At 37.9% G+C, this 26,577-nt stretch overlaps 2 protein-coding genes across 2 annotated transcripts; both read left to right on the top strand.

Annotated features, from left to right (window-relative positions):
• The first annotated feature begins 3,850 nt into the window (after positions 1 to 3,850).
• Positions 3,851 to 4,994, top strand: LOC142176238 (uncharacterized). Its single transcript, XM_075243362.1, has 2 exons — positions 3,851 to 3,984; positions 4,442 to 4,994. The coding sequence occupies exons 1-2, from the start codon at positions 3,851 to 3,853 to the stop codon at positions 4,992 to 4,994; spliced, it is 687 nt and encodes a 228-aa protein (XP_075099463.1).
• A 20,211-nt stretch (positions 4,995 to 25,205) lies between these two features.
• Positions 25,206 to 25,562, top strand: LOC142176237 (putative mitochondrial protein AtMg00820). Its single transcript, XM_075243361.1, has one exon. It carries the CDS (start codon positions 25,206 to 25,208, stop codon positions 25,560 to 25,562), a length of 357 nt encoding a protein of 118 aa, XP_075099462.1.
• The last annotated feature ends 1,015 nt before the right edge of the window (positions 25,563 to 26,577 follow it).

The following is a 26,577-nucleotide window of genomic DNA, read 5'->3' as shown; positions in this document are numbered from 1 at the left end:
AGGTAAGACAAGGAAGAATAAAAGAAATAAGAATTGTTCCACCAATAAACCTTTTCAATATGAAATGTACAACAAGAATCACAACTGAGGTACTACCTCGCATTCCCATTTCACAATTTCAATCATAATCTTTCCTATATCACCGCGTGAGTCTTACATTTAGTTTAGAAGATAATTTTGCTCGAAATAGCTACACACGTTTTAGCCCACCTTATCTCATCGCGCAACTTCAAATAGTTTCCCTACTAGCAACATGCATATCAAGCCCACCTTATCTTACCTCATGGGTATCAACCCCTAGCCTTATACCACTGCATGTATATCAATATCACACCACAATCACAACTCGCACCACAAGTTCTCATATGCCATAACTTGTCCAAAAATCAACAATACTAATGTTTCCACAAAAATTAGCCCATAGCTTAACCACAATATGTACAAGAATCTCAACAGTAACAAAATAAATGAGAGTTGCTCAACAAGGAAAGATATCTCAATAATTAACAACTTCATCTCAATATGATAATGACTTTACAACTTCAATACCAATAACTCAGCAAGAAGATATTCCACGAAATAACAACTTCAAGTAAAAGTAATTCAACAATTAAAGAGGTAGCAAGACAATAAGGAAGGCAATGACTTTAACTAAAGTATATAAGATCAAAATAGCAAGTAAAAGTTAGAACAAGTGCTAACCACATCAAATAAGCATGTAAGAGTAGATTAACACATGTAAGAGTAGATAACAATGAGAGATATAACATGTTATGACAATTCAATTAAAGGCATGGAAAGAGTCTAAATAACCTAAACCGACCAATTATTACATATAGCCAGTGTACACACTCGTCACTTCGCGTACACATCTTCCACATAACACAAATAGTACAATCAACCAACCTAAGGGGTAGTTTTCCCCACACAAAGTTTGGGAAGATACTTGCCTCAACTAGGACAACTCAATCCTTGAAAATAGCTTTCCCCCTAAAATTTACCTCCACATGGCTCAAATCTAACCAAAATTGACTTAATAATATCAAACAATGCAAGAGAAATCAATTACAATAGATAAAGATATGATCTTTACGTAGTTTTCAAAAAGACAACAAAAGTCAACCCTGGACCCGCCTAGTCAAAACCTGGGTCCAAGGGTAGATTCCGACTACCCATAACCCACGAGTCCATATATGTATTTTGTTTTTAAATTCGAGTCCAAATCGACTCTCAGAACTCCATTCTTCATTTTTTAAAACTTTGATAAAAATCCCCAAATTTCCTCTTTCATTCACATAAATTTGATGTTAAATCTAAGATGTAATCGTGAAATATAGTTGGAAATTGATTAGAATCACTTACCTAATATTTTTAGATAAAAATTCCCTCTCTAAATCGTCTCCTACCGAGTCTAGGGTTCTAAGATATGAGAAATGAGACCTAAATCCCGACTTTTCTAAATTTTGTTTAATTGCAGATATCGTAATTGCGAACCCTCCCAATTATGAATAAATTCTCACAAATGCAGTACTGACAGACTTAATGGGAACTTCACAAATACGAACCTTGTTCCCATCGCAAATGTGAAATGTCCCACACAGACCCATACTTCGCAATTGAGAACCAAGCTTCGTAATTATGACATCTAAGACCCCCTGCTAAGATCGCAATTGCGAGTCTGGTGTTGCAATTGTGACATCTGAGCACCAACACACTAGGAAGTTCAATTTCAGTCCAAATCATTCCGAATCACGTATGAAACTCATGTGAACCCTCAGGGCTCCAAACCAAATATCCACACAAGTCTAAAAATATCATATGAATTCGCTCGCGCAATCAAAATTCAAAAATAACATCTTGACACCAAAATGCATGAATTTCAAAGTAAATTTCAAGAACTTATAAAATTGCAACTAAACGTCCAAATACTACCAAATCAACTCCAAATGACATCAAATTTTGTAACAAGTTCTAAATAGCATAACTGACCTATTCCAATTTCCAAAATAAAATTCCAAACCCGATAGCCAAAAGTCAACCTACGGTCAAACTTCTAAACCTCAAATTTTCAATTTTCGGCAAAACAACACAAATCAACCTACGGACCTCCGAATTCGATTCTGGTTATACGCCCAAGTCTAAAATCATGATACAAACTTATTGAAGTCATAAAAACACCATTCCAGAATGAAACCAATCGACTCTGTAAGTCATTAAACAAAAATTACATATATGTGAAGTATCAAAAGGGGAAACGGGGTACAAATACACAAAATGATCGGTCGGGTCGTTACATTATGGTACGATTACCTTATTTGCAGAAAAATACATATCTATCTAACCTTGTTTATCAACTAACGCTATATATTTTTATTGCAAAAAGGTGCACATTAAGCCCTACCGAGGATCATGTTATTAAAATCAATTTTGTAAAGAGGATTAGTCATCAATTATCAGACATATTCTCTAATGCTCGGACCCAATATATAATACCTAGGTGGGATTGAAATGATCACTGGGAGGAGCTTCTTAAATACTAGGTCACTAAGGAATTTAAAAAAGGAGCAATCAGGCAAAATCTACTCAAAAGTTTTAGAAGGGTGGCTCATTGCACACTTATGGTTTAGTGTCCATGGGGACTGCTAGGAGAAAATTGATAATTATTTAAAGATCTTAGCCTTGATTTTTCTTAAGTTACTTGAATTTATTAACTCTTTTTGTTTCATTTTCAGGAAGCTACTCTTCAGATACAAGCGACTGGTGATGAGGTTGGGAAGAAGACCCACACAAAAAGCAAAGGCGAAAAGGAAGTATAGGTTGAGCCACGGGCTGAGGATACTTATGTAAGCTTAATATTAACTTAAAATTTCTTTTATAATGATTGTTTATATACTAAATTTCACTTTTAATATAGAATTGGTATAAAAAGCATTAGAAGAGCTCACTAGGAGTCAGCCGACCGATGAACAAGGCCAATCTATCAAGTCATCGCAGGAAGAAACTCTCCCATTTTGGTTGAACACGGTTGGCGGCGTGTATAAGGGTAGAGCATACGGTCTTTCCTCCGAGCGCAACTATCATCGCCTCCAGTATGGACTACAAGGTATATACTTTTCTGTTAATAAGCTTTTCTTTTTGTTTACTTCTCATTCTCTATGCACACAGTTTATTTTCTTAGCAATAAGCTATATCAATATATGTTACTACTTTTTTCAGTGGCAAGTACTAGAACTTATGACAAACCCAAACATGCACCAATTTTAAGCTTTTAAACTTGGTTTCATACATGAGAAATGCCACTCTTTTGAAGTAGCATGCAGGATATTTCCAAACAATCTCTATTAATTCATCCATTAGGACTCAAATCTTAAAGTACATGTCTTACAGAATTGGTTTTTAACTGATTTAGTATAACTCTTCTGATTGAATTGAACGGTTTAAAATCCATTTAACTTGTAATTAACAAACAATTAGCAAATAGGAAACCAACTAAATCTATTTCAACAATTATACAATTCTCTCATAGATCCAGTCTTGGTGAAATAATATATAAGAAGGTAACTTTCACAAGTGTATTTTCTAGTGTCAAAAATCACTTTTTCTTTTAACTTCATTTTACATGTGAAATTTGCGTATCTTCCCCATTTTTCTTTTGTGGATTCAAGGTATTGGAACATCCACCACCATGAAAAATGAGGAGCTTGATGTGGCAAACACTTCAATAACGTTTTAGGTACTATGCGGAGGAATGAGAGAAAAGAATACAGGAAAAGAAGATTAGGAGCGCACTTAATCATGACATCGAGTCCCTCAAGGGTCAAGTGAACAACTTAATCATCCTATCAAAGAGATGGAAACTATGTCAAAGATGGAGAAGATGAGGGAGAATCCGAAGAAGAGAAGGGGTCGGGTGCTGGAGAGCGGGGTAGGGCGAGGGTCAGGGGATGGGACGGGGACCAAAAAAGGTAAAAGAACAAGGTCGCTGTAGGTTGAGAATTGGATCGTGGAATATAGAGATGTTGATAGGTAAGTCTATAGAGCTGGCGAAGATTCTCTAGAAGAGGAGGATCAATATAGCGTGTGTGCAGTAGACTAGGTGGGTAGGATCAAAGGCGAGAAATGTAGACAAGTATAAATTGTGGTTCTCTAGAGTCGTGAAGGGCAAGAACAGAGTGGGCATTTTGGTAGATAAGGAGCTTAGAGAGTTGGTGGTAGAGGTTAGGTGGGTGAATGACAGGTTGATGGCGATTAAGGTAGTAGTTGGAGGTATCACTCTGAATGTGATTAGCACTTACGCGATGCAAACGGGCTTGGGTGAGGAGGTTAAAAAGCAATTCTGGGAGGTGCTGGATGAGGTGGTGCGGGGTATTCCACCTATGGAGAAGCTATTCATATGAGGGGATTTCAATGGTAATATTGGGTTGTCTGTTGGTGGATATAGTGAGGTGCATGGTGGCTTCGACTTTGGTGATAGGAATGGGGGTGGTACCACACTGTTGGATTTCGCTAGAGCTTTTGAGTTGGTGATTGGGAACTCTATGTTTTCGAAGAGGGAGGAACATTTGGTTACTTTCAGGATTATGGTGGCTATGACTGAGATTGACTATCCCCTCCTCAGGAGGTATAATAGGGGGTTGTGCGAGGATTGCAAGGTGATCTCGAGTGAGAACCTCACCACTCAACATAGACTCCTAGTAATGGACGTCGGTATCTTGATGAAGAGGAAGAAGAGGTTTGTACGGGGTCAGTCGAGGATCAGGTGGGGAGCTTTGTCTAAGGATAATGCACAGGAGTTGGAGGGGCGGCTGACGAATATAGGTGCCTGGAAGAGTGGTAGGGACGCTAGCTCTATGTGGACGGCGACGATGAACTTTATAAAGGAGATATCAAGAGAGGTGTTAGGAGTTTTGAAAGGTTACTCTGGCGAGAACCGAGGTGACTGGTGGTGGAATGACGTGGTCCAAGGTAAAGTGGAAGCCAAGAAAGCAGCTTAAATTAAGTTAGTAGAGAGCACCGACGAGGATCAGAGGAGAGCGAACAGAAAAAGATATAAGGATGTTAGGAAGGAGGCGAAATTAGCAGTCACAAAGGCTAAGACCGATGTATTCGTTCGGCTGTATGAAGAACTTAGGGGAAAAGGTGGGGACAAGAAGTTATTTCGGTTGGCTAAAGCAAGAGAGAAGAAGGCTCACGATCTGGATTAAGTGAGGTGCATCAAAGACAAGAACGGTCGAGTATTGATGGAAGAGGTCCAGATTAGGCAAAGTTGGCAGTCGTACTTTCATAAACTTCTGATTGAAGAGGGGGGGGGGTGGAAACATCGTGTTAGGGCACTTGGGGCACTCCGAGAGTCACAATGACTTTAGGTATTGTAGGCGCATTAAGGTTGAGGAGGTTGTTGGTGCGATGAGTTGGGGAAAAGCGACCGGACTAGACAAGATTCTAGTAGAGGTTTGGAGATATGCAGGTAGAGCAGGCTTGGAGTGGCTGATTGGGTTATTTAATGTTATCTTTAGGATGAAGAGGATGCCTGATGAGTGGCGGTGGAGTACTATGGTTCCGTTGTACAAGAACAAAGGTGACATCAAGAATTGTAACAACTATAAGGGTATCAAGCTACTAATTCATACCATGAAAGTTTGGGAGAGGGTGGTGGAAGGGAGGATAAGGAGGGCGGTGTCTATATCAGAAAACCAATTCGGGTTCATGCCGGGTCATTCTTCTACGGAAGCTATCCATCTTATCATGAGGTTGGTGGAACAATACAGGGATAGGAAGAGGGATTTGCAAATGGTGTTTATTGACCTAGAGAAGGTATATAACAAGGTCCCCAGGGGCGTCCTTTGGAGGTGTCTGGAGGTAAAAGGTGTGTCGGTAGTTTAAATTAGGGTGATAGAAGATATGTATGATGGAGCTATGACCCGGGTTAGGACTGTGGGAGGTGACTCAGGGCCTTTTCCGGTGGTCATGGCATTACACCAAGGATCTGCGCTCAGCCCGTTCTTATTTTCCCTGGCGATGGACGCACTTACACACCATATCCAAGGAGAGGTGCCATGGTGTATGTTGTTTGCTGATATATAGTTTTGATTGATGAATGCGATACGACGTTAATGGGAGATTATGGAGGCAGGCCCTGGAGTCTAAAGATTTCAAGTTAAGTAGGACTAAGACAGAATATGTGGAATGTAAGTTCAGCGACGTGACGAGGGAAGCGGATGTTGAAGTTAGGCTTGACTCACAGGTCATCCTCAATAGAGAAAGTTTTAAGTATTTAGAGTCAATTATCCAGGGAGATGGGGAGATCGACGGGGATGTTACGCACCGTACTAGTGTGGGGTGGATGAAATGGAGGTTAGCGTCAGGAGTCCTGTGTGATAAGAATGTGCCACCAAAACTCAAAGGTAAGTTCTATAGAGCGGTGGTTAGATCGGCCATGTTGTATGGGGCTGAGTGTTGGCCAGTCAAGAATTCACATGTTCAGAAAATGAAAGTAGCAGAAATAAGAATGTTGAGACGGATGTGCGGGCACACTAGGCTGGATAAGATTAGGAATGAAGATATTTAGGATAGGGTAGGCGTGACCCCAGTGGATGACAAGATGCGGGAAACGCGACTTAGATGGTTCGGACATGTGCAGAGGAGAAGCCTAGATGCCCCCATTAGGAGGTAAGAGCGGTTGGCTTTGGCAGGTACGAGAAAAGGTAAAGGGCAGGCTAAAAAGTATTGGGGCGAGGTGAGCAGACAAGACATGTCACAACTCCATATTTTGAGGACATGGCTCTTGATAGGAAGCTATGGAGGTCGAGCATTAGGATTGTAGGTTAAAGGGCAGTCGAGCGATTTTCCTCTTTGTACTGACGAGTAGGATAGTGTTTTGTCTAGCATTGCTAGTGATTTAGGTTGTGTTTCACACTTTTGCATAATATTTGTGTTACTACTTTTCGATTTATTTGCTGTCTATCACGTTGCTAATATTATTTTTTGGATTTTGTTGTCACATATATATTGTCTCTGAGCCGAGGTTCTTCTGAAAATAACCTCTCTACTCCCTCTGGGGTAGGGGTAAGGTCTGCGTACACTCTACCCTCCGCAGACCCCACTGGTGGAATTTTATTGGGTTGTTATTGTTGTTGTATTTTAATTGGATGTTGACTTTTGAATATTACATTTTGAAGTTTGATTGCTTTTTTGTTTAGTTTTGATTGGATGATTATGAAGTTTGGTTGGATAATTTTAACGTTTGATGGGATAATTTGGATGTTTAGATAGTTTATGAAGTTTTATTGTTGTTAATTTGTGTCTTATTGTGGTTTGCATTCCTGTTTCTATTGAATATTCTGGCTGGCAGGTGGTACAGCTATAAATAAGCACAGCTTGTCAAAAATATACCAGCATTATCGAGAGACTTACCAACAGACTCCATCGAAAAAATTATTTGTTTGTCAATCCAGAATATTTGGTTCTATTTACCAAGGGAGTTTGTCGATATATTAAAAATAATTTTCGAATTTATTGAACATACAGACGGATCTCTATCAGAATATGGATTCATTCATATTTAAATTTTTTAACTAAATAATAATTCTAAATATACCAATGGTGTCCATCGGTAATATTAAATTATTATTTTTAATATATTGGGAGAAATCCATAGGTATGGATTTTATTAATATTATATTATTTTATAATAAACCGATGGATATCCGTCAGTAAAATAGAATTATTTGAACAAATTATGTCAGAAAGCTAATTGATGGATGTACGATGGGGTCCATTGGTAATTACCGAGGGAGTTTGTCTGCCATTTTTACCGAGGTGCGATTTACCTACGTACCACTTATCGAAGGTATTCCCTTGATAAAGCCTTGTTAACGAGGGATATCCTCGGTAATCTGAGTTAGTAAATAACTGTAGTTTAGTAGTGCTACAAGACAAAACATAGGAAGCGTGACAAGGAAATAAAGAAGGAAAGTTTTCTAGTTGTCTCATAGCCTCTCGTAGATAAGTATAGACGTCTCCATATTGATTCACAAAATATGGTCGGTTATTGGTGCAATTACCCAAAAAAATATTACCGACCGAAATTGATCGATAAATTGGTCAAATATTTTACCGTAGTAGTCATACTTGCATAATCAAACTACTTTTTTGATTACCAACCAATATCGATCAGTTATCTGGCCCTATGTTTTTAAATTTTAATATTATATTATTATATAAATGTTTTCATAAAATTTATAGTTCAAGTTGCCAATCAAAGTCAGTCAGTTTGTACAGGAGGATATTTTGCCGACCAACTTCGGTCGGTAACTGTAATTTTCTAGAAACTAACAGACAAATGTCAATCAGTTCATAGGTCAAACATGATCAAACTTTTAAATCACATTAAAATTTACTATATAAGTAATATAAATATAATTCATGTACCACTTTATTTTGCAAATAATGAATGCACTAACATATACTATAATAAGCTACATATAGTTAAAGTCGTATAACGAAGTATATGTGTGTGCATATATCTAGCTGCCTATCCTAAAATGGAATGAGATGGAATAGAAAGAACGCGAAGCACTAGCACTACAGGGTCCGTTTTTTTTGGGGCGGGGGAGGGGGAGGGGGAAATAGGCTTGTGAAGAAGAAATAATCTAATTAGTATATACAATTGATCATCATCAAATATATATTTGAATAATTATTAAATTAATTCATCGACTTATAACTTAGAAATTAAAATTTACTTAGATGCATGGATGAATATATAAAATGAAACGTCTCGACCTATATCGATTAATCTATATCATGCATTATTAGCTTTATACTAAACTTCTGTGACATGTATAAATGTATCACAAATTTAATAGACGAAATAAGCTATTAGCATTATGATAATCATATATAAGTAAATGATTTAATATAACAATCAACTAAACATATTTAAAATAGAATAATATTGGTTTTACCAATTCATCAACTGATCAAGTTTACGTGCATAGTAAGCCATGCACGTGCGTAGTCCAGATATTTATTTGGAGGTCCGTAGGTTGGTTTGAGGCTTTTTAGCGAAAGTTAGAAAGCTTAAGGTTTGGAAGGTTGAGAGGTTTGACCAAGAGTTGACTTTGTTGATACCGGATTTGTATTTTTGTTTCGGGAGTTGGAATAGGTCCATTGTGTCATTTAGGACTAGTGTGCAAAATTTGAGGTCATTCAGAGTTGATTTGGCATAGTTCGGCATTGGTTTTAGAAGTTGAAAGTTTATTATTTTTGTTAGGCTTGAATTGGGTTGCAATTTGTAATTTTGATGTTGTTTGATGTAATTTGAGGTTTTTCCTAAGTTCGTATGGTATTTTGGGACTTGATGGTTTATTTGGATGGAGTCTCGAGGCCTCGAGTGAGATTTAGATTGAATTCAGATTAGTTTTGGACTTGGGAGGAAGGCTGAAGGCTGAGATTTCTAGTGTAATCGCATCTACGGTGGGCTTGGCCGCAAATGCAGAGCCGCAGGTGAGGCTATGGGATCGCAAAAGCAAAGTGGGAAGGCTTAGGGAAAATTCCACAGGTGCGTACAATGGATCGCAGGTGCGGAGGATGAGATGGGCATAGGAGTCCGTAGAAGCGGACGAAGCGCGTCCACATGTGCAATGGAAGGTCCGCAAAAGTGGAAGGCGACTGGTGAGCATGAGCTGCAAATACGGAGAAGTTTCATAGGTGCGGGTGTTTAACCGGAGATGCAGTGGAGTGGAGTTTAAAGGGAAGCGCAGATGCACAATTTTGACCGCAGAAGTGGAAATGGGAGCGTAAGTGCGAAATGTCTAGCAGTGATACATTTAGGAGGGTTTCGTGATTTTTATCATTTGAAGAGTTTTAGGACTTGGATAAGGGCGATTTTTGTGAGGGATTTTGCTATAATTGAAGTGTTAAGTGAAGATTCATCACTTTTATTGATAAATATTGAGTACACATTGATTATTACACTTAGTTTATGTATGTTTAAGGTAGAAATTGGGGATTTTAGACTATGTTGTTGGAGAGTAAAGTTCGATGATTTGAGGGTCAATTTGTGGTCGGAATTGGATGAATTTAGTATGGTTGGACTCATAATTAAATGAGTGTTTGGATTTTTTAAATTTTATCGGGTTCAGGGGTACGAGCCCGAAGTTGATCCTTTAGATCTAACCACCTATGTTGCCTCAAGTTTAGATCCTTTTGTTTAAACAATGTTATGACTCTGATGATCCGTGAATACCTCACATAACATGCCATATAGGTAATTCTTCCAAATCGTCAATGTATGAACAATACCTGCCGATTCTAAGTCGTGCACCGAGTAATTCTTATCATGAACCTTCAACTGCCGAGACGCGTAGGAAATTGCCCTAGCGTCTTTCATCAACACCGCACCAAGCCCAATAAGCGATGCATCATAATACACAGTGTAAGACCTCGAACCCCTAGGCAACACCAATACTAGGGCTGTAGTCAATGCAGTCTTGAGCTTCTGAAAGCTCTCCTCACACTCACCAGACCACTTGAATGGGATACCCTTTTGGGTCAATCTAGTCAATGGGGCTGAGATAAATGAAAACCTTTCCACGACCCGGCAATAATAACCCGCCAAACCCAGGAAGCTCTGATCTATGTAGCTGAAGTAGGTCTAGGCCAGTTCTGAACTGTCTCAATATTCTTAGGATCCATTTTAATGCCTTCAAAAGATAGAACATGTCCCAAAAAGGCAATTGAGTCTAACCAAAACTCATACTTTGAAAACTTGGCATATAACTAACTATCTCTCAGGGTCTAAAGTACGATCTGCAGATGCTGCTCATTCTACTCTCATCTACAAGAGTAGACCAAAATATCATCAATGAAGAAAATCACAAAAGAATCCAAATAGGGCTTGAATACCCGGTTAATCAAATCTATAAATATTGTTGGGGGCATTTGTCAAGCCAAATGACATCAATAGTAACTCATAAGAACCATATTGAGTTCGAATATTTGTCTTAGGGACATCTTACGCCCTACTCTTCAGCTGATGTTAGCCAAATCTCACATGAATCTTTGAAAACATATTGGCACCCTAAAGCTGATCAAATAAGTCATCATTCATTGGCAATGGATACCTGTTCTTGGTAGTGACCTTGTTCAACTGTTGATAATCTATACACATCCTCATCGAATCATCCTTCTTCTTCATAAACTACACTGGTGCACCCCAGTGCGAGACACTAGGTCTAATGAATCCCTTATAAAGCAAATCCTACAACTTCTCCTTCAGTTCCTTTAACTAGGTTGGGGCCATATAGTATGGTGGAATTGAAATAGGTTGAGTGCCCAGAGCTAAGTCAAAGAGATATCGACATCTCAATCGGGTGGTGATCACACCTAGCTATGCCTTATAGAAAGAACTAAGCGGTCGTTGCAAATATAATTCGGTTTACATGTCCGGAGTCGAATCCAACAGAGAACTAAGACTTATCTATAGTTGTTCAATATCACTAAGAAACACAAGTCCAAATAATTTCCTAATTATAAAGAGTGTAATGTTTATTTTTATCTAATTAACTAACAAATACTAGAAAGCGGTAAAACTATCAATTAACAAGGATAAGGATTGGAGAGAAGATTACGGATGTCTAGAGTTATGATTTCCCCTACTATCAAAATCCTTTCCGCTACGTCTTCTATAAATTTACCTAAGTCTTCTCTACCGATCATGAGTAATCTGACTGTCGTAACTCTCTCCCGAGTAATTACCATAATTTACTAGATATATTCTCCCGAATTACGCTAGCTGGCATTAAGTATGGCTCACTCGGATCGTACCAAGGTTTCGTTATCCCTAATCTCACCTTTAAACCCTTCGTATTAATCCCTCATATACGTTAGGAGTGATGTTGTTCAACAACTACCTAAATATGTACTCTCTCCCGAGTAATACACAATAAATAGGCACAGTCGATTGAGAGCTCTTCAACCAACCACAATATAAACATAGTTGAACAATTAGAGAAATTACTGCGGAAAACCTATATTAACGTAACAGGAAAATCATCCTCCAATAAGTTCCATCAAAACCCTAGATAACAAATTAACTATTCATAATAGTATGCAAAACTATAATACTAGAATTCATAACCAATAATGGATATAGGAAGAAGGAAGTGAGAAACTCGTAGAAGAATTCTCCGCCTTGCTCCTAGTGTGTTCTTGCCTCCTTGGGTCGAATCTCCGTCTAATGTCGGTCTCCCTGTCCGTCTGTCTAAAATCTATAAAAAGTGACATCTTTAGGTCTATTTATATGTGTAGGAAAAGACCTAAATGTGTAGGCCAAGTCCTAGTAAAACCAGGAGACAAATTAAGTCTTCAAAACTCGGACTGGACCTGGCCCCAGGCCTGGCGTCGCCAGCTTCAGCCTGGCCTTTGGCTGGCCTTGCCAGGCTAAAGCCTGGTTGAGCTAGCCTTTGCCTAGCCTCTCCTTTTCACTGTTCTTGAGCACACTTTCAATGTTTAAGTATCATTTTTGCTCTACTTTCATTTCCAATTCACCTACACATAAAATAGACTCCATTACACGCAAATAAAGTGTAATTTATCATTAAAACATGTAAAATGCAAGGCACATAATGTACTAAACCATGAATTATAGCCTCACATCAGGTGGCATCCCCGCAAATCTGCAGGAAACACCTTTGGAAACTCGCGCACAACTAGTACTGAATCCATGGACAGAACCTCCACATAGGATCATGGATATAGGCCAAATATTCTAGACATCCCTGTTTGACCATACGCCGAGCCTTCACATAAGAAATAACCCTGCTAGTAAAATGGCTAGGAGTACCCCTCCACTCTAATCGTGGCAACCCGGGCATAGATAAGGTCATCGTCTTGGCATGACAGTTTAGAATGGCGTGATAAGGTGATAACAAGTCCATACCCAAGATAACAACAAAGTCCACCATATCAAGAAGTAGAAGGTCTACCCTAGTCTCAAAGCTCTAGATATAAACCACACACGAGCGATAAATACGATCTACTACAATAGAATCTCCTACATGCGTGGACACAAAGATAGGAGCACTCAAAGAATCACGAGGCATAATCAAATATGAAGCAAAGTAGGATGACACATATGAATAAGTAGATCATGTATCTAAAAAAATTGAGGCATCCCTATGGAAAATCGGAACAATACCTGTTATGACGGTGTCAAATGACTCTGTCTTAAGTCTAGCTGGAATGCATAACAGCAGGGCTGGGCCCTACCACTCTGACCTCTACCTCTCGGATGGCCTCTAGCTGGTTGTCCTCAACCTCTAATGGTCTGACCTCCACCTCTAGCTTTCTGACCCCCCCTCTTGCTGGTTCTGCAGGTGGTGGAGCAATCGATGCCAGCAAAATGGCACGAGAACCCTGCTGAGGTATGCTATCAATCTAGGACAATACCTCCTAATATGACACGTACCTCCACAATCAAAGCACTCTCTCGGCTGTTGTGGTTGTTGAAGCTTATTTATGACCCTGACGAACCGGATAACCACTGTACTAACTCTGTAGTGGTGGTTTACTAATAGGAGTTGAAGGTGTACTGAATGCTGGCTGTGCAGGACGAGACCCATAAGAACCACGACTGCCCAAAACACTGTTGGCTACCATAAGAGCTGACTGAATTGGCCTGGGAGGATGGCCTCTACCAAAAGAACCTTACCTCCAGATGAGGCACCGCTGAAACCACCAAAATAACGAGGCCTCCTCTCAAACATCATCTCTCAACCCTGACTACGAATCATCTCGATCTGTCTAGCAATCTCTATGGCCCTATGGAAAGAAATATCATTCCCCGTCTCCTTGGCCATCTGTATCCTAATACCGAAAGTAAGACCATCAATAAATATCCTCACCCTCTCTTTATCTGTGGGAATCAAAATAGTTGCATGACGAGCTAGATCCACAAATCTTGTCTAATACTGTGTAACAGTAGGTCTACCACCCTACTGGAGGTGCTCGAACTGCATGCGGTACTCCTCTCTCAAAGTGAAAGAATGAACTTCTCCAGAAATAGCTGCGAAATCTGATCCCAAGTAAGTGGAGGTGAATAGGCTGGTGTTCTCTAATCAAAACCTTGCCACCACCTCTTGGTAGAATCGGTCATCTGGAACACTACAAAGTCGACTCCATTGGACTCCACAATACCCATGTTGCACAACACCTCGCGGTAATGGTCCAAATAGTCTTGTGGGTCCTCAAAAGGTGTACCACCAAAGTGAGTAGGAAAAAGATTGGTAAACTTATCCAACCTCATCAATCCTTCAGAAGACATCAGAGGCCTCTCCACGGGTTGTATAGAAATAACGGTTGAACTACCCTAACTGCTAGATCTACCAATGTCTGATATATGGGAGTCATCTGCTCTAGAGTGTGAGTGGCTGGAGTTTGTGCTTCTCCCCCAGCCTGAGAGACAGTTGGTGCCATAGGAAATACTCCACCCTGAGCCACACTTTTCATGAGTCCAACTAAGTGGACTAGAGTGCCATGAAGTATGGGAGTAGCAATGAATCCCTCCGGGACCTGAGCGGGTCCGATTGGCGCGGTCTGAACTAGGATCTCCTCCTCATGATCGATCTAAGGCTCAGCAAGGGGTGTCGCTGCACGTGCTCTAGGATGAGATCTGCCTCTACCTTGGCCCCTACCTCGGACTCGGCCCTTACCCCTGGTAGTGGCTACAATAAGAGGATCTGGCCCCTGCCCGTTTTGCAGATGTTGTGCGTGTCCTCACCATCTGTGAGAGAACAAGAATAGAATGGTTAAAATTTTAGTAATGGAATAATGTCGCACGATAGAAAAAGAAAGAAGTGAAATTTTCCTGAAGCTTTATAGCCTCTAAAAGATAAGTACAGACATCTCTGTACCGATCCTCCAGAATCTACTAAGCTTGCTTAAGACTCGTAAGACCTAGGCAACCTACGGCTCTGACACCAACTTGTCATGATCCGAAATCCCACCCTCGAGAGCGCAATGGCGCCTAATATTTCATTTGGTAGGCAAGCCAATGTTAGCTAAATTACTTAACCAATTTAACAATTTAAGATCAAAACATTAATAATATTAAATTTTAATCATTTTAAATGGACAAATAAAATACTAAATGATGAAGTCTAATCATATCCCATAATTTGGAGTAACGAATACATGAGCATAAAGAGTACTACAGATAGAATCAGAACAAAATACAACTATTTGAAACTAAATAAATAATAAATACAGAATGGAAAGGGGACTTCAGGGATGTGGACATCGTGCAGCTATACCTCAAGTATCCTAAAGTAACTAAATCGAGCAGTCTTGCTACGTTCGCTTGGACCAACACCGGCATCTATAAAAGAAGTGAAGAAGTGTAGCATGAGTATAACCGACCCCATGTACTCTGTAAGTGCCGAGCCTAACCTCGATAAAGTAGTGACGAGGCTAAGGCAAGTCATTTACAAATAACTAGTACGAAATAATAATAATAAAAATAGAAATAATGAATTAAACTCATATAAACGGACCCAAAGGTCAACTACCAGAGAGCCCCAGAATAGCAAAGTCTCAAGTCTCATATCACAATATCGAGGATAATTCAATAATCACAAATAATAAAAACATATAAAATCTGTTGCGACGCGCAATCTGATCCCCCCCATATCATCATCCGTTCATATCGTAATCCGTCTTTATTCCTTCATATTATTTCAATACTCGATTATCTATTCACCCTCGAGCCCAGTTATCTGATTTGTTTTGAAATCCAACCTCAATTTGAGGTCTAAATCTTAATTTTAAAAAATTCTCAATTTCTACCCAACTCCCTAATTTCTACCATGGAAATCCTAAATTTGATGTTGAAATCTCTTGAAAAGAAATGGGAAATTGAAAGAAAGTGGATTAGACTTGCTTAGCAATAATTTTTGGAAGAAGAAATTCTTGAAAAATCGCCTCTAGAGTGTTTGGGGTTAAGATATGGTGTAAAATAAACTAAGCCCCATTTTTATCCTCTTTTACCCAGCTGCAGATGTCGCAATTGCGAACATCGCAAATGCAAGAAACATGTCGCAAATACGAACTGTGTCCCCAACTGCTATAGTCGTTATTGCGACTATAGCAAATGCAATAACCTGTCCAACCGCAAATGCGAGCAAAGGTTCGCATTTGCAAACCTGTCTAGGCCTAGGGCTTAGTTGCAAATGTGACCAAGCCATCGCAAATGCAAATGCGAATCATGGGATTTCCGCAATTGCAAACGATTCTTCGTAAATGCAAAGACTACCCTGCCTAGTCCCCCGTTGCAATAACGAGATCAAAATCGCAAAAGCGGAGTTCGCATTTGCGAACAGGTCTTCGCAATTGTAAGAACTACAACCAGCACCGGAACTGAAACACGCCAACAGTCCTTAAACTATACAAACTCATCAGAGCCCCTTGGGCTCCAAACTAAACATGCACACAAGTGTAATAACATCATACGAACTTGATCGCATGATCAAAACACCAAAATAACATCTAAAACTACAAATTGAACATCAAAACGAAGGAAATTTCAAAGGAAAACTTAAGAACATCTAGAACCACAACTAAGCATCTGAATCCTATCAAACCAATTCCAGTTTGCACCAAATTTTGCAGACAAGTTTCAAATAGGAAAGCGGACCTATACCAAGTCTCAAAATAAAAATCTGAATCTGTTAATTATAAATTCAACCTACGGTCAATTCTAGAAAATTTCCAAATATTCAAATTACTAACTTCCGACGAAACAAGTCAAATCAATCTAAGGAACTATGAATTGAATTCTGGGCATACACCCAAGTCTAAAATAACAATACGGACCTACTAGAATCGTCAAAATACCGATCCGGGGTCGTTTACACAAAATGTTGACCGTATTCAACTCCAGCCTCATTTTTAGTCAAAATTTCCATTTTCTTCAAAATTTTACATAAATTTTTTTTAATAGTGACACGGACGATACACGGAAACCAAGAAACATTAACCAAAGCTAATCGATGTCTCGAGATATGAAAATAAAGGCTAGTACTCAAAATAACTTATCGAGTCATCACAATGAATTAGTTAATTATTATTTAAATTGATTGTTTAACTTTGAATTGAATTGATATTTTAGGGTTTCGATCTTGTTAACTTTGAATTGAATTGAATTACCTAGGGTGAAAATTGAATGTTTAAGTTTGTATTGAATTGAATACTTTAGTTAGAGTGTAACTTAGAATGTTTTACTTTGAATTGAATTGAGTTTTTAGGATTTAGTTCTAGTGAATTGAAACTTTAGGGTATGAATTGAAGTGTTAACGGTTTATGTTTTGTGAGGTTAACTGGATTGTTTAGGGTATGAATTGAATTTTTTAGGTTATTCATTGAATATTTAGGGTATAAATTAAACTTTTAGGGTAGATATAAGTGGTTTGACCCAAATCCAATAAGAGGTACAAAAGTACACCAGCAATAAAACATAATCGAGGTTAATCATACAAGGGAGTATGATCGCTATGATCCTTTCATAATTTCACATAACGTTAGGCAAGTGTATTATGCTATTCCCCTTATCCAATACGGAGGAGTAAGTCTGATTGGTGGGTGGAAATCAAAACTAAGCCTGTGAGTAGGGTTGAAATCGAGAATGTGTTAGATGTTTCATATCAAAATAATATCTAAAGTGTTCACCAAATAGTGGATGATCAGTTAAAAAATGATTTAGAGCATCTTGGATGCATATTAGAAGAATTTGATATAAATGAAGTAACAACTATAAAAATGAGGATGAAGAATCAGTTGAGGAAATTGAAATAAGTGAGGATGAAGAATTCTCGGATAAGGAACAATACGTCGACGAGGATTAACAAGTTAGATTTTAAAGCACTTTTGTGTTATAGCTAGTTTCTTATTTTGTCATTCTAAATATATATTATATTATGCAGATGACAGTCAAGGGTCAAGATAACAATGATCCAGATATTTCTCGGGGTCGAGAAAAGGCTTGGAAGGAGGAGGATAGATTCTGTAGATAATACTACTCCCTCATTTTCAGTCGTTTCCTAGATGAAGCATTCGATGCATATGTCTTTTCCTCCACCACATGGCTTACTAAGCTACCATAGCAGAAGCGGGCTTATACTTTCATCCAGACACTGGGTCTTCTATCACAGGGCCATAGGACTATACGTCTGTCATATAATCCAGTTGCCTCACATACACTTGGATCGCAACCATCTGCATCGCATCCCCATGGATCACAACCATCTGTATTGTAGCCCTGTGGATCAAAGCCATCTATATCATAGCCACATGGGTCACAGCCATCTGTATCGCAGCCATATAGATCGCAACCATCTATATCGCAGTCATAGGGATCGCAGCCATTTTTATCATCTACTCCTTCAATTTCAGACCATAACTCTGATCCCCCCCTCTATATCGTCTACACATGCCTCTGATACATATGCTGAGGATGATGATCTAGTGGTAGTGCATTATGATCATTATGGCAGGATCATCATAGTCCTTGAGGGGAATGAGTAAGAGTTATTTGTTATTTTTTCGTTTATTATTTTATAATGTTCTAACTAGTATTTTTATTGTTAAATTTAAGGTTCAAACCAAGCAAACAGACTACAAAGATAATCACCAATGCCATTTTCAAACCTGATGGTAGCCCCTATGCAATTTGGAGTGATTTTCCATACTCGATGAAGGAGCAAATTTTCAATCATTTTAAGGTATAAATATTCTTCTAAGAAGTTTAAGAATTTATATTTATCATGTTTCCATCTGATATTTAACTTTTGATACTCAGATTAAGTGTGTATGGGAAGACCGCTATAGTGATGTAGTGGCTAGAATTTTTTGCATAAAACCCGCAAGAGATTGGTCGATTATTTCTCGGATGGTAGAAAGAAGAACAAGATATATGGTTGGTGTCTAGAATATTTATGGGATGATTTGTTAAGGCAATGACAGACCGAGGAGTTCTTAAACAAGAATGAACAAGGAAAGAAAGAAAGCTCATCAAAGAATGGAGGCTCCTTGCACACTGGAGTGCTATCAGCGTCGGGACAATAATAAAAAGATTGGTAACTCCTTAAATTATTATGTTTTTACTTTTCTAAGTATATTAATTCTATTTATTAACCAAATTAATTTATTTTCAGAAAAAGTATGGGCATCCACTGCAGCAAGATGAGTTATTCAGGGAGATACATATTTTAAAGAAGAAGAATGATGTGGATGCAGATAAGTGGGTCAAGGACCAGGCAGAGACTACATATGTAAGTTTTCAAATTTTCTTAAGAGTTACAATTTATTTTTACAAGATTTTTTATATACTAATTTAATTTAAAATAATTTAGGGTTGCTATCAAAATACTGTGGAAGAGTTCATTCGTAGTCAGCTAACTGGTGAATCGGGCGAGCCAACCCAACCTTCGGATAAGGATGCAGAAAATAATGTGGTTGAAGGTTGTTGGCGGTCTAAAAAAGGGGAAGGTATACGGGCTTCCTGAGAAAATATTCCATCTCTACAGGTGTGGAATGCAACGAATAAGGACCTCCTCACAGGGCGAGGCACTTAATAGGGAGACCCTCTTGTCTGTGGAAAAGAAGTTGACAAGGCTTGCATCTGAGCTTGAAGTGGCCAAGGAAAAAGAAAGGCTTAGAGATGCACAATTTCTTGGTATGCAAGCTCAAATCTGAACTCTCCTTTCTACTGGAGCTTTTCCATTTCCTTGGTCTCTTGAGTCATCGCCAAAGGCCCGACCTCCATGTGATCCGTTCAGTCCGTCCTTCACGTGATTGTTCTGCCCGTCCTCCACATGACCATTCTTACCGTCTTCTAGATGAAAGTTTACTAGATAGTGGAGATGCAGTAGAAAATACCCCTTGAATAGTAGATTGATATACTTTGAACTAGTTTAATTGAATTGTTAATTACTTAAAAATTGTTTTGAATTCGTATGAACAATTTTGAACTTGTTTTAATTATTTAGTATTTGTTTAAAGGTTTGATTGGTTTGAATTGGGTTATTTGGTTAGATATGCTTGTATAAGGTGCATGGGTGGTGAATTGGGGGTAATTGGTTATGTTGTATATATTTTTCTTTTTGGCAGGTGGTGTAGCTACCAAAACAGGCATTTTTTGCCAAATTTATGCCCAGAAAATCGACCAACTTCGGTTGGTAAATATTAAAAAAAAATTATAAAATACCAACCAATGTTGGTCAGTAAACTCACATAAATTACCAGAAATTCAACAATAACGACCAATATCGGTGGTAAATTGGCTGAGAAAATCCATAAAATCAAGTTTACCAACCAACTTTGGTCGGTTAATTTAAATTTTTATTAATTTAAATCAATAAGAATTTTCTATTCTTTTATGTTAGTCCGTACGTACAATTAAATTTAATTAATTTATTTTACATTATCGATCAAAGTCGTTGAAATTAAATTTTATTTAATTTACTTTACTGACCAATTTGGCCGGTATATAAACTTAAATTATAATAATATACCGACCAATATTGGTTGGTGGGCCAATTAATTTGTCAGATGGTCGTTTACACTAAGCGACTGATGTTGGTCGGTAATTTCCAACCGATTTTGGTCAGTATGCTCTACCATCCATTGATTTACCGATCACGCATATTTGGTCGCATTTTGGTCGCTTATTGCCTATTACCGACTGCAATTGGTCGGTTTTCTCGGAGAGTTTTAGCCGGAGTTTTAGTACTATTTGACCTTCTTGTTGAGAATTGCACAAGTGATTATTGTTATTATATCGATCTATCTGTCTCTAATAATTAATAGTAATATGTCTAGGCCATTCTTTGCATCTATTTATTGTACCTGTACTAAGAAATATATAAGCATACTCCAACTTGCTTTTGATAAATCTGGTTGTAAACTATAGAAGTACTATTAGATCTGGTTTTAATGATGCAAATGATATATTTGTGCAGGAAATCATGGATAGCAATTCAAAGATTGAAGGAATCAATTAGAGAAGATCAAGGAATCAAGGAGTTACTACAAGATGGAAGCAATAAATCAGGAAACCTAAGGAAAGTAATCCGAGGCGAACAAAGGTCATGAAATCAATGGACAACTACGATGGAAGGAATCAATCAAGCCTAAACTTAAGGAATAAATCAAGTCTAGCGCATTCAATCCAGAAGATTGAAGCGGAAAAGAAGCATCGAAGATCTTGTAAGATGATTAATCAAGCTGCTATTTTCGAAAGGACCAACAATCAAGGAGTAAACCCGTGTCATCAAGATCTGTAGAAGGAAAGCTATCAATTCCCTCTCATCAAGGAAGAGCAACGGAAAATAACCTTATTCTTGGAAAGAATCAATCTCTTTCCAAGGATCAAATCTCTTCAGCAAACGACCTTCACCAAAGTATCTATGCTCAGCATCAAGCCTTAGACAAATATACTTTGATCGAACCAAATACCCTCTCTTTATTCTAGTACAAACAAATATTGTAGCTCTACTAGATCTGCTGTGTAACAAGTTAGAGAAGAAAGAAAGAACAACACTGGTGAGACATTGTATCAAAAAGAAATGAGTGAAGTAGGCTCTAAGCGATCAGTGTAGATCACACCATTCTCTGTACTCTTGAAGAAACTCATTCACGAAAAAGAACTCCCTTGCAACCCAAGGGGACTGGACTAGGATTCACATTGAATCCGAACCAGTATAAAAACTCTGGTGTCTTTAATTCCTGCATTTAAATTTTGCATTTTAATTTCTGTCTTTTCTAGTATCAAGTTCTTACATCCAGTTTACTAATCGTAAAACTAGTCAACTGTTAGCTATTAAGTTTAAAAATAAATAATTCACCCCCCTCCCCCCTCTTGTACTTTCAATTGGTATGAGAGCAAGGCTCATACTTTTATTTTTGCTTAACAACTTGTGAAAAAGATCATGGCTAATCAAGCAATCATAGGAGCACTTTTTCAAGAAGGTACCTCCCAAGTAAGGCCACCATACTTCAATGGATAGCATTTCTCCCACTAGAAAGTATGTATGGAAATATATGCTAAAGCATATGATGTTAAAGTGTGAAAAGTCATCAAAAAGGGAAATTATCCTCTACCAGCTGCTGCTCAACCTCTTGCTGATCTTGAAAATATAGATTCATATACATATGAGCAAATGGCAGTTGTGCAAGTCAACAATAAAGCAGGAAATTTGTTCTACAATGCTATAAGTGGTGAAGAATATGAGAAAATCTCTAGCTTTGATGAAGTCAAAGAAATGTGGGATAAGCTTGAAGTTACATACGAGGGAACCAGTAAAGTGAAGGAAACACATATCAATATGTTGGTTCATGATTATGAACTCTTCCAAATGAAAGAAGGAGAATCCATTGAGGAAATGTTTGCCAGATTTAGTAAAATCATTAGCGACTTAAAGGCTTTCGGCAAACCATACTCAAGCGGTGATCAAGTTAGAAAGATTCTTAGAAGTTTACCAACCACTTGGCAAACTAAAGTAGTCACACTTGAATCACAAGATCTGAATAAACTATCTTGTGATGAACTTCGTGGAGAACTCATAGCCTTCAAAAAAACGTATCTCAAGAAAACAAACCAAGAAGAAAAGAAAAAGACAGTTGCGTTCAAGGCCACACGTGAGATAGCTGAGAATGATATCAATGATGATCTTGAAGCTCTCCAAGAAGAAATTGCTATGATGTCAAGAAACATGGATGGCTTAATGAGAAGATTCAGGAACACGAGAAGAGGAAGGATTCCACCTAGGCAAACCAGGCAATACAATGAACAAGATAAGAATGATGGAAAATGCTATGAGTGTGGAAAATTTGAACATATTCAAGCTGAATGTCCAGATCTACAAAGAAAAATCTCTAGAGGTTTCAACAAAAACAAATCATTTAGAAGCTGGAGTGATGAAGACAGTTCAGAACACGAAGAAGTAGAAAATCTTTGCTTCATAAAAATTCTGAAAAATGATATGAACAAACTTTCAGGATGCTGGACAAACGAGGACATTTCAGACGATGAGTGCAAAGATAACAATGAAAATTGCTTCATGGCTCGAGGTGAAACAAGCAAGGTAAGGTCTTATAATTATGAAAGATGTAATGAATTGCAGGATATTCTTGATCTCACTTTGAAAGAGTCTCAAAAAATGATGGATGAACTAAAGAGACTCAACAAAGAAGTAAACGTCTGGAAACTCAAACATGAAGTATGTGAAATCGAAAAAGAAGTACTTCAAGAAGAGTTTGAGGAATTGCAAATGCAACTCCATGGCATGCGCAAATCCACCAGTCACAGTTCTATCAGGTCGAACCAGATGACCTACAAGTCAACTGGAAAAGGACCAACCAGAATTGAGTCGACTAGTACTAACACAACTTAAAAACCCAAAAATGGGTCAGGAATTACATGTCACTACTACAATAAAAGTGGACAAAAATATTCTTATTGTCTTTTTCGTAAGTCTAATATTTCAGGATGGATTTCGAAACCCAAAAATGATCCTAAACCTAGTAACACTAGCCAACCAGGACCCAAGCAAGTGAGTACCTAAAAGAAAGTGATCACTATGTTTTGCAGGAACACCACCGAAGAAATCGCAAAGGAAAATGGTACTTAGACAGTGCGTGTTCCAGCCACATGACAGATAATAAAAGCCTATTCAAAGAAGTTACAAAAATAGATGGAGAAAGCGTTAAGTTTGGCGATGATTCAAAAGGAAAAATAATTGGTATCAGAATGATCCCCTTCAATAACAATTGTGATATCACTGAGGTTTATCTAGTTGATGGGCTTAACTACAACCTTCTGAGCATAAGTCAGCTTTGTGATTTAGGATATGAGGTAAAGTTTAAGAAAACATGTTGTGCTATTGAAGATGAGACAGGTAAAACAATCCTTCCAGGTAAAAGGTATGGAAATGCTTACATTCTTAATGGTTTTGAAAATATTGACGGTCATATCTGTTTAACTTCAATATCTGATGATCCCTGGTTGTCGCATAGGAAACTTGGTCATGCAAGCATGCATCTGATTGAAAAAATTTCCAAGCATGATTTAGTTATTGGTTTACCAAAATTGAATTTCTCTAGAAATCATATATGTGATGCTTGTCAAATTGGAAAACAAACTAGAAACTCTTTCAAAAACAAGGATATTGTATCCACTTCTAAACCCTTGCAATTGCTTCATATGGATTTATTTGGACCTACTAGAACCGCTAGCATAGGAGGTAAAAGATATGCTTTTGTTATTGTTGATGATTAATCGCATTTTACTTGGGTGATTTCTTATCTCATAAGGATGAAACATTAAAAAAATTTGAGGTTTTCTGTAAGAAAGTTGAAAGAGAAAAAGGGTATCTGATTATAACAATATAAAGTGATCATGGAGGAGAATTTGAAAGCAGAGAATTTGAAGACTTCTGTAATGATCAAGGATATACTCATAATTTCTCTGCACCAAGATCACCTAAACAGAATGGTGTTGTGGAACGGAAAAATAGAACACTACAAGATATGGCAAGAATGATGCTACTAGATCATTCTCTACCAAACCATTTCTGGGTAGAAGGAGTAAGTACTGCATTTCACATTCTTAAATGTTGTCTCATAGGCCGATTCTGAAGAAAACCCCCTATGAACTATGGAAAGGTAAATGTCCTAATATTAGCTACTTTCATCCCTTTGGAAGTAAGTGTTTCATTCACAATAACGGTAAGGACAATCTTGGAAAATTTGATCCAAGAAGTGATGAAGGTATTTTTCCGGATTACTCATTAAATAGTAGATCTTTTAGAGTATACAACAAACGTACGATGTGTGTGGAAGAATCTGTGCATATTATATTTGATGAAAATAACTCCTCGGTCGAGAAAGGTAGTATTGCAGGTGATGAAGATCAAACTCAAGAAAATTAGGAGACAAGCAAAACACAAAAGTCGACTGATGGACCTGATGCCATGTTAGAGTCAACTAATGAAACCAGCAACAATCCACCAGAACCACCGAAGGAGTTGACTACTCATAAAGCTCGCCCAAACGAATGGAGCTCTCAAGAAGAAAGCAAACATATCTCTAATCTCTCAGATTGAGCCAAAGAAATAGAGGAAGCTCTTAAGGACTCAAGTTGGATGTAAGCGATGCAGGATGAATTAGATCAATTCGACAAAAATCAAGTATGGAAACTGATACCCAAACCTGAAAACGTTCATATGATAAGGACAAAGTGGGTCTTCAGAAATAAGCTCAATGAGGATGGAAAAGTTTTAAGAAACAAAGCCAGATTATTTGCTCAAGTATATTCACAACAAGAAGGAGTCGACTATGACGAAACCTTTGCCCCAGTAGCTCGACTGGAATCTATTCGCATTCTGTTGGCATATGCATCTTTTAAAAGATTCAAGTTATTTCAGATGGATGTTAAAAGTTCCTTCTTAAATGGTTTCATTGAAGAGGATGCATATGTGAAGCAACCTCCTGGGTTTGTAGACTCATAGTTTCCATATCATGTGTATAAGCTAACTAAAGCACTGCACGGGCTGAAGCAAACTCCAAGAGCATGATACGAAAGATTAAGTTCTTTTCTTATTGATCATGGATTTACAGGAGGTAAAGTAGATACTACTCTGTTTATTAAAAGATCATCAGAAGGTAATCTTATTATTCAAATATATGTTGATGATATTATATTTGGTAGTACTAATCCTCTTATGTGTAAGAAATTTTCAAATCTTATGCAAAGTGAGTTCGAAATGAGTATGATGGGAGAACTGACGTTCTTTCTTGGACTTCAAATTCAACAATCTGAAGAAGGAACATTCATATGTCAGACTAAATATACAAAGAAGTTGATCCAAAAATTCGGCATGAGTAGTGCCAAAGCTATCGTCACACCAATGAGTCCTTCAACAAGTCTCGACAAAGATGAACAGGGAAAATCTATTGATGAAATTAAGTATCGTGGAATAATTAGTTCTCTTATTTATTTGACTGCTAGTCGACCAGATATTATGTTCAGCATTTGTAAATGTGCCAAGTTTCAGTCAGCTCCTAAGGAGTCTCACATGACTGCAGTAAAAAGAATCCTTCGATATCTTATTGGAACTATCTCTCATGGATTATGGTATCCTCGCTCTAACAATTTTAAATTAGAAGGTTTTTCAGATGTTGATCTTGCAGGTGATAAGGAAGACAGAAAAAGTACAAGTGGGACATATCAATTGCTTGGCAAAGCTTTGAAATCTTGGAATAGTAAAAAATAAGGATCAGTCGCACTATCCACGACTGAAGCTGAATACATGGCTATTGGACAATGTTGTGCTCAACTATTGTGGATATCTCATCAACTTGGTGACTATGAACTATCTTTTAAGCCTATTCAAATTTTCCATGATAATTCTAGCGCTATATGTCTTTCAAAAAATCCTGTGCATTATTCTAGAGCAAAGCATATAGATATCAAGCATCATTTTATTAGAGATCATGTTCTTAAGGGAGACATAGAAATATCTT

Source organism: Nicotiana tabacum, chromosome 22 (genome assembly GCF_000715075.1).
Source record: "Nicotiana tabacum cultivar K326 chromosome 22, ASM71507v2, whole genome shotgun sequence".
NCBI lineage: Eukaryota > Viridiplantae > Streptophyta > Magnoliopsida > Solanales > Solanaceae > Nicotiana > Nicotiana tabacum.
This window is presented reverse-complemented; position numbering and strand designations above follow the sequence as displayed.

Coding starts and splice junctions, on each gene's coding strand:
- LOC142176238 (XM_075243362.1), top strand. CDS start 3,851: ATGGAAACTATGTCAAAGATGGAGAAGATGAGGGAGAATCCGAAGAAG. Junction 3,985..4,441: donor GGTAAAAGAACAAGGTCGCT/GTAGGTTGAGAA, acceptor TGGTGGATATAG/TGAGGTGCATGGTGGCTTCG.
- LOC142176237 (XM_075243361.1), top strand. CDS start 25,206: ATGCAGGATGAATTAGATCAATTCGACAAAAATCAAGTATGGAAACTG.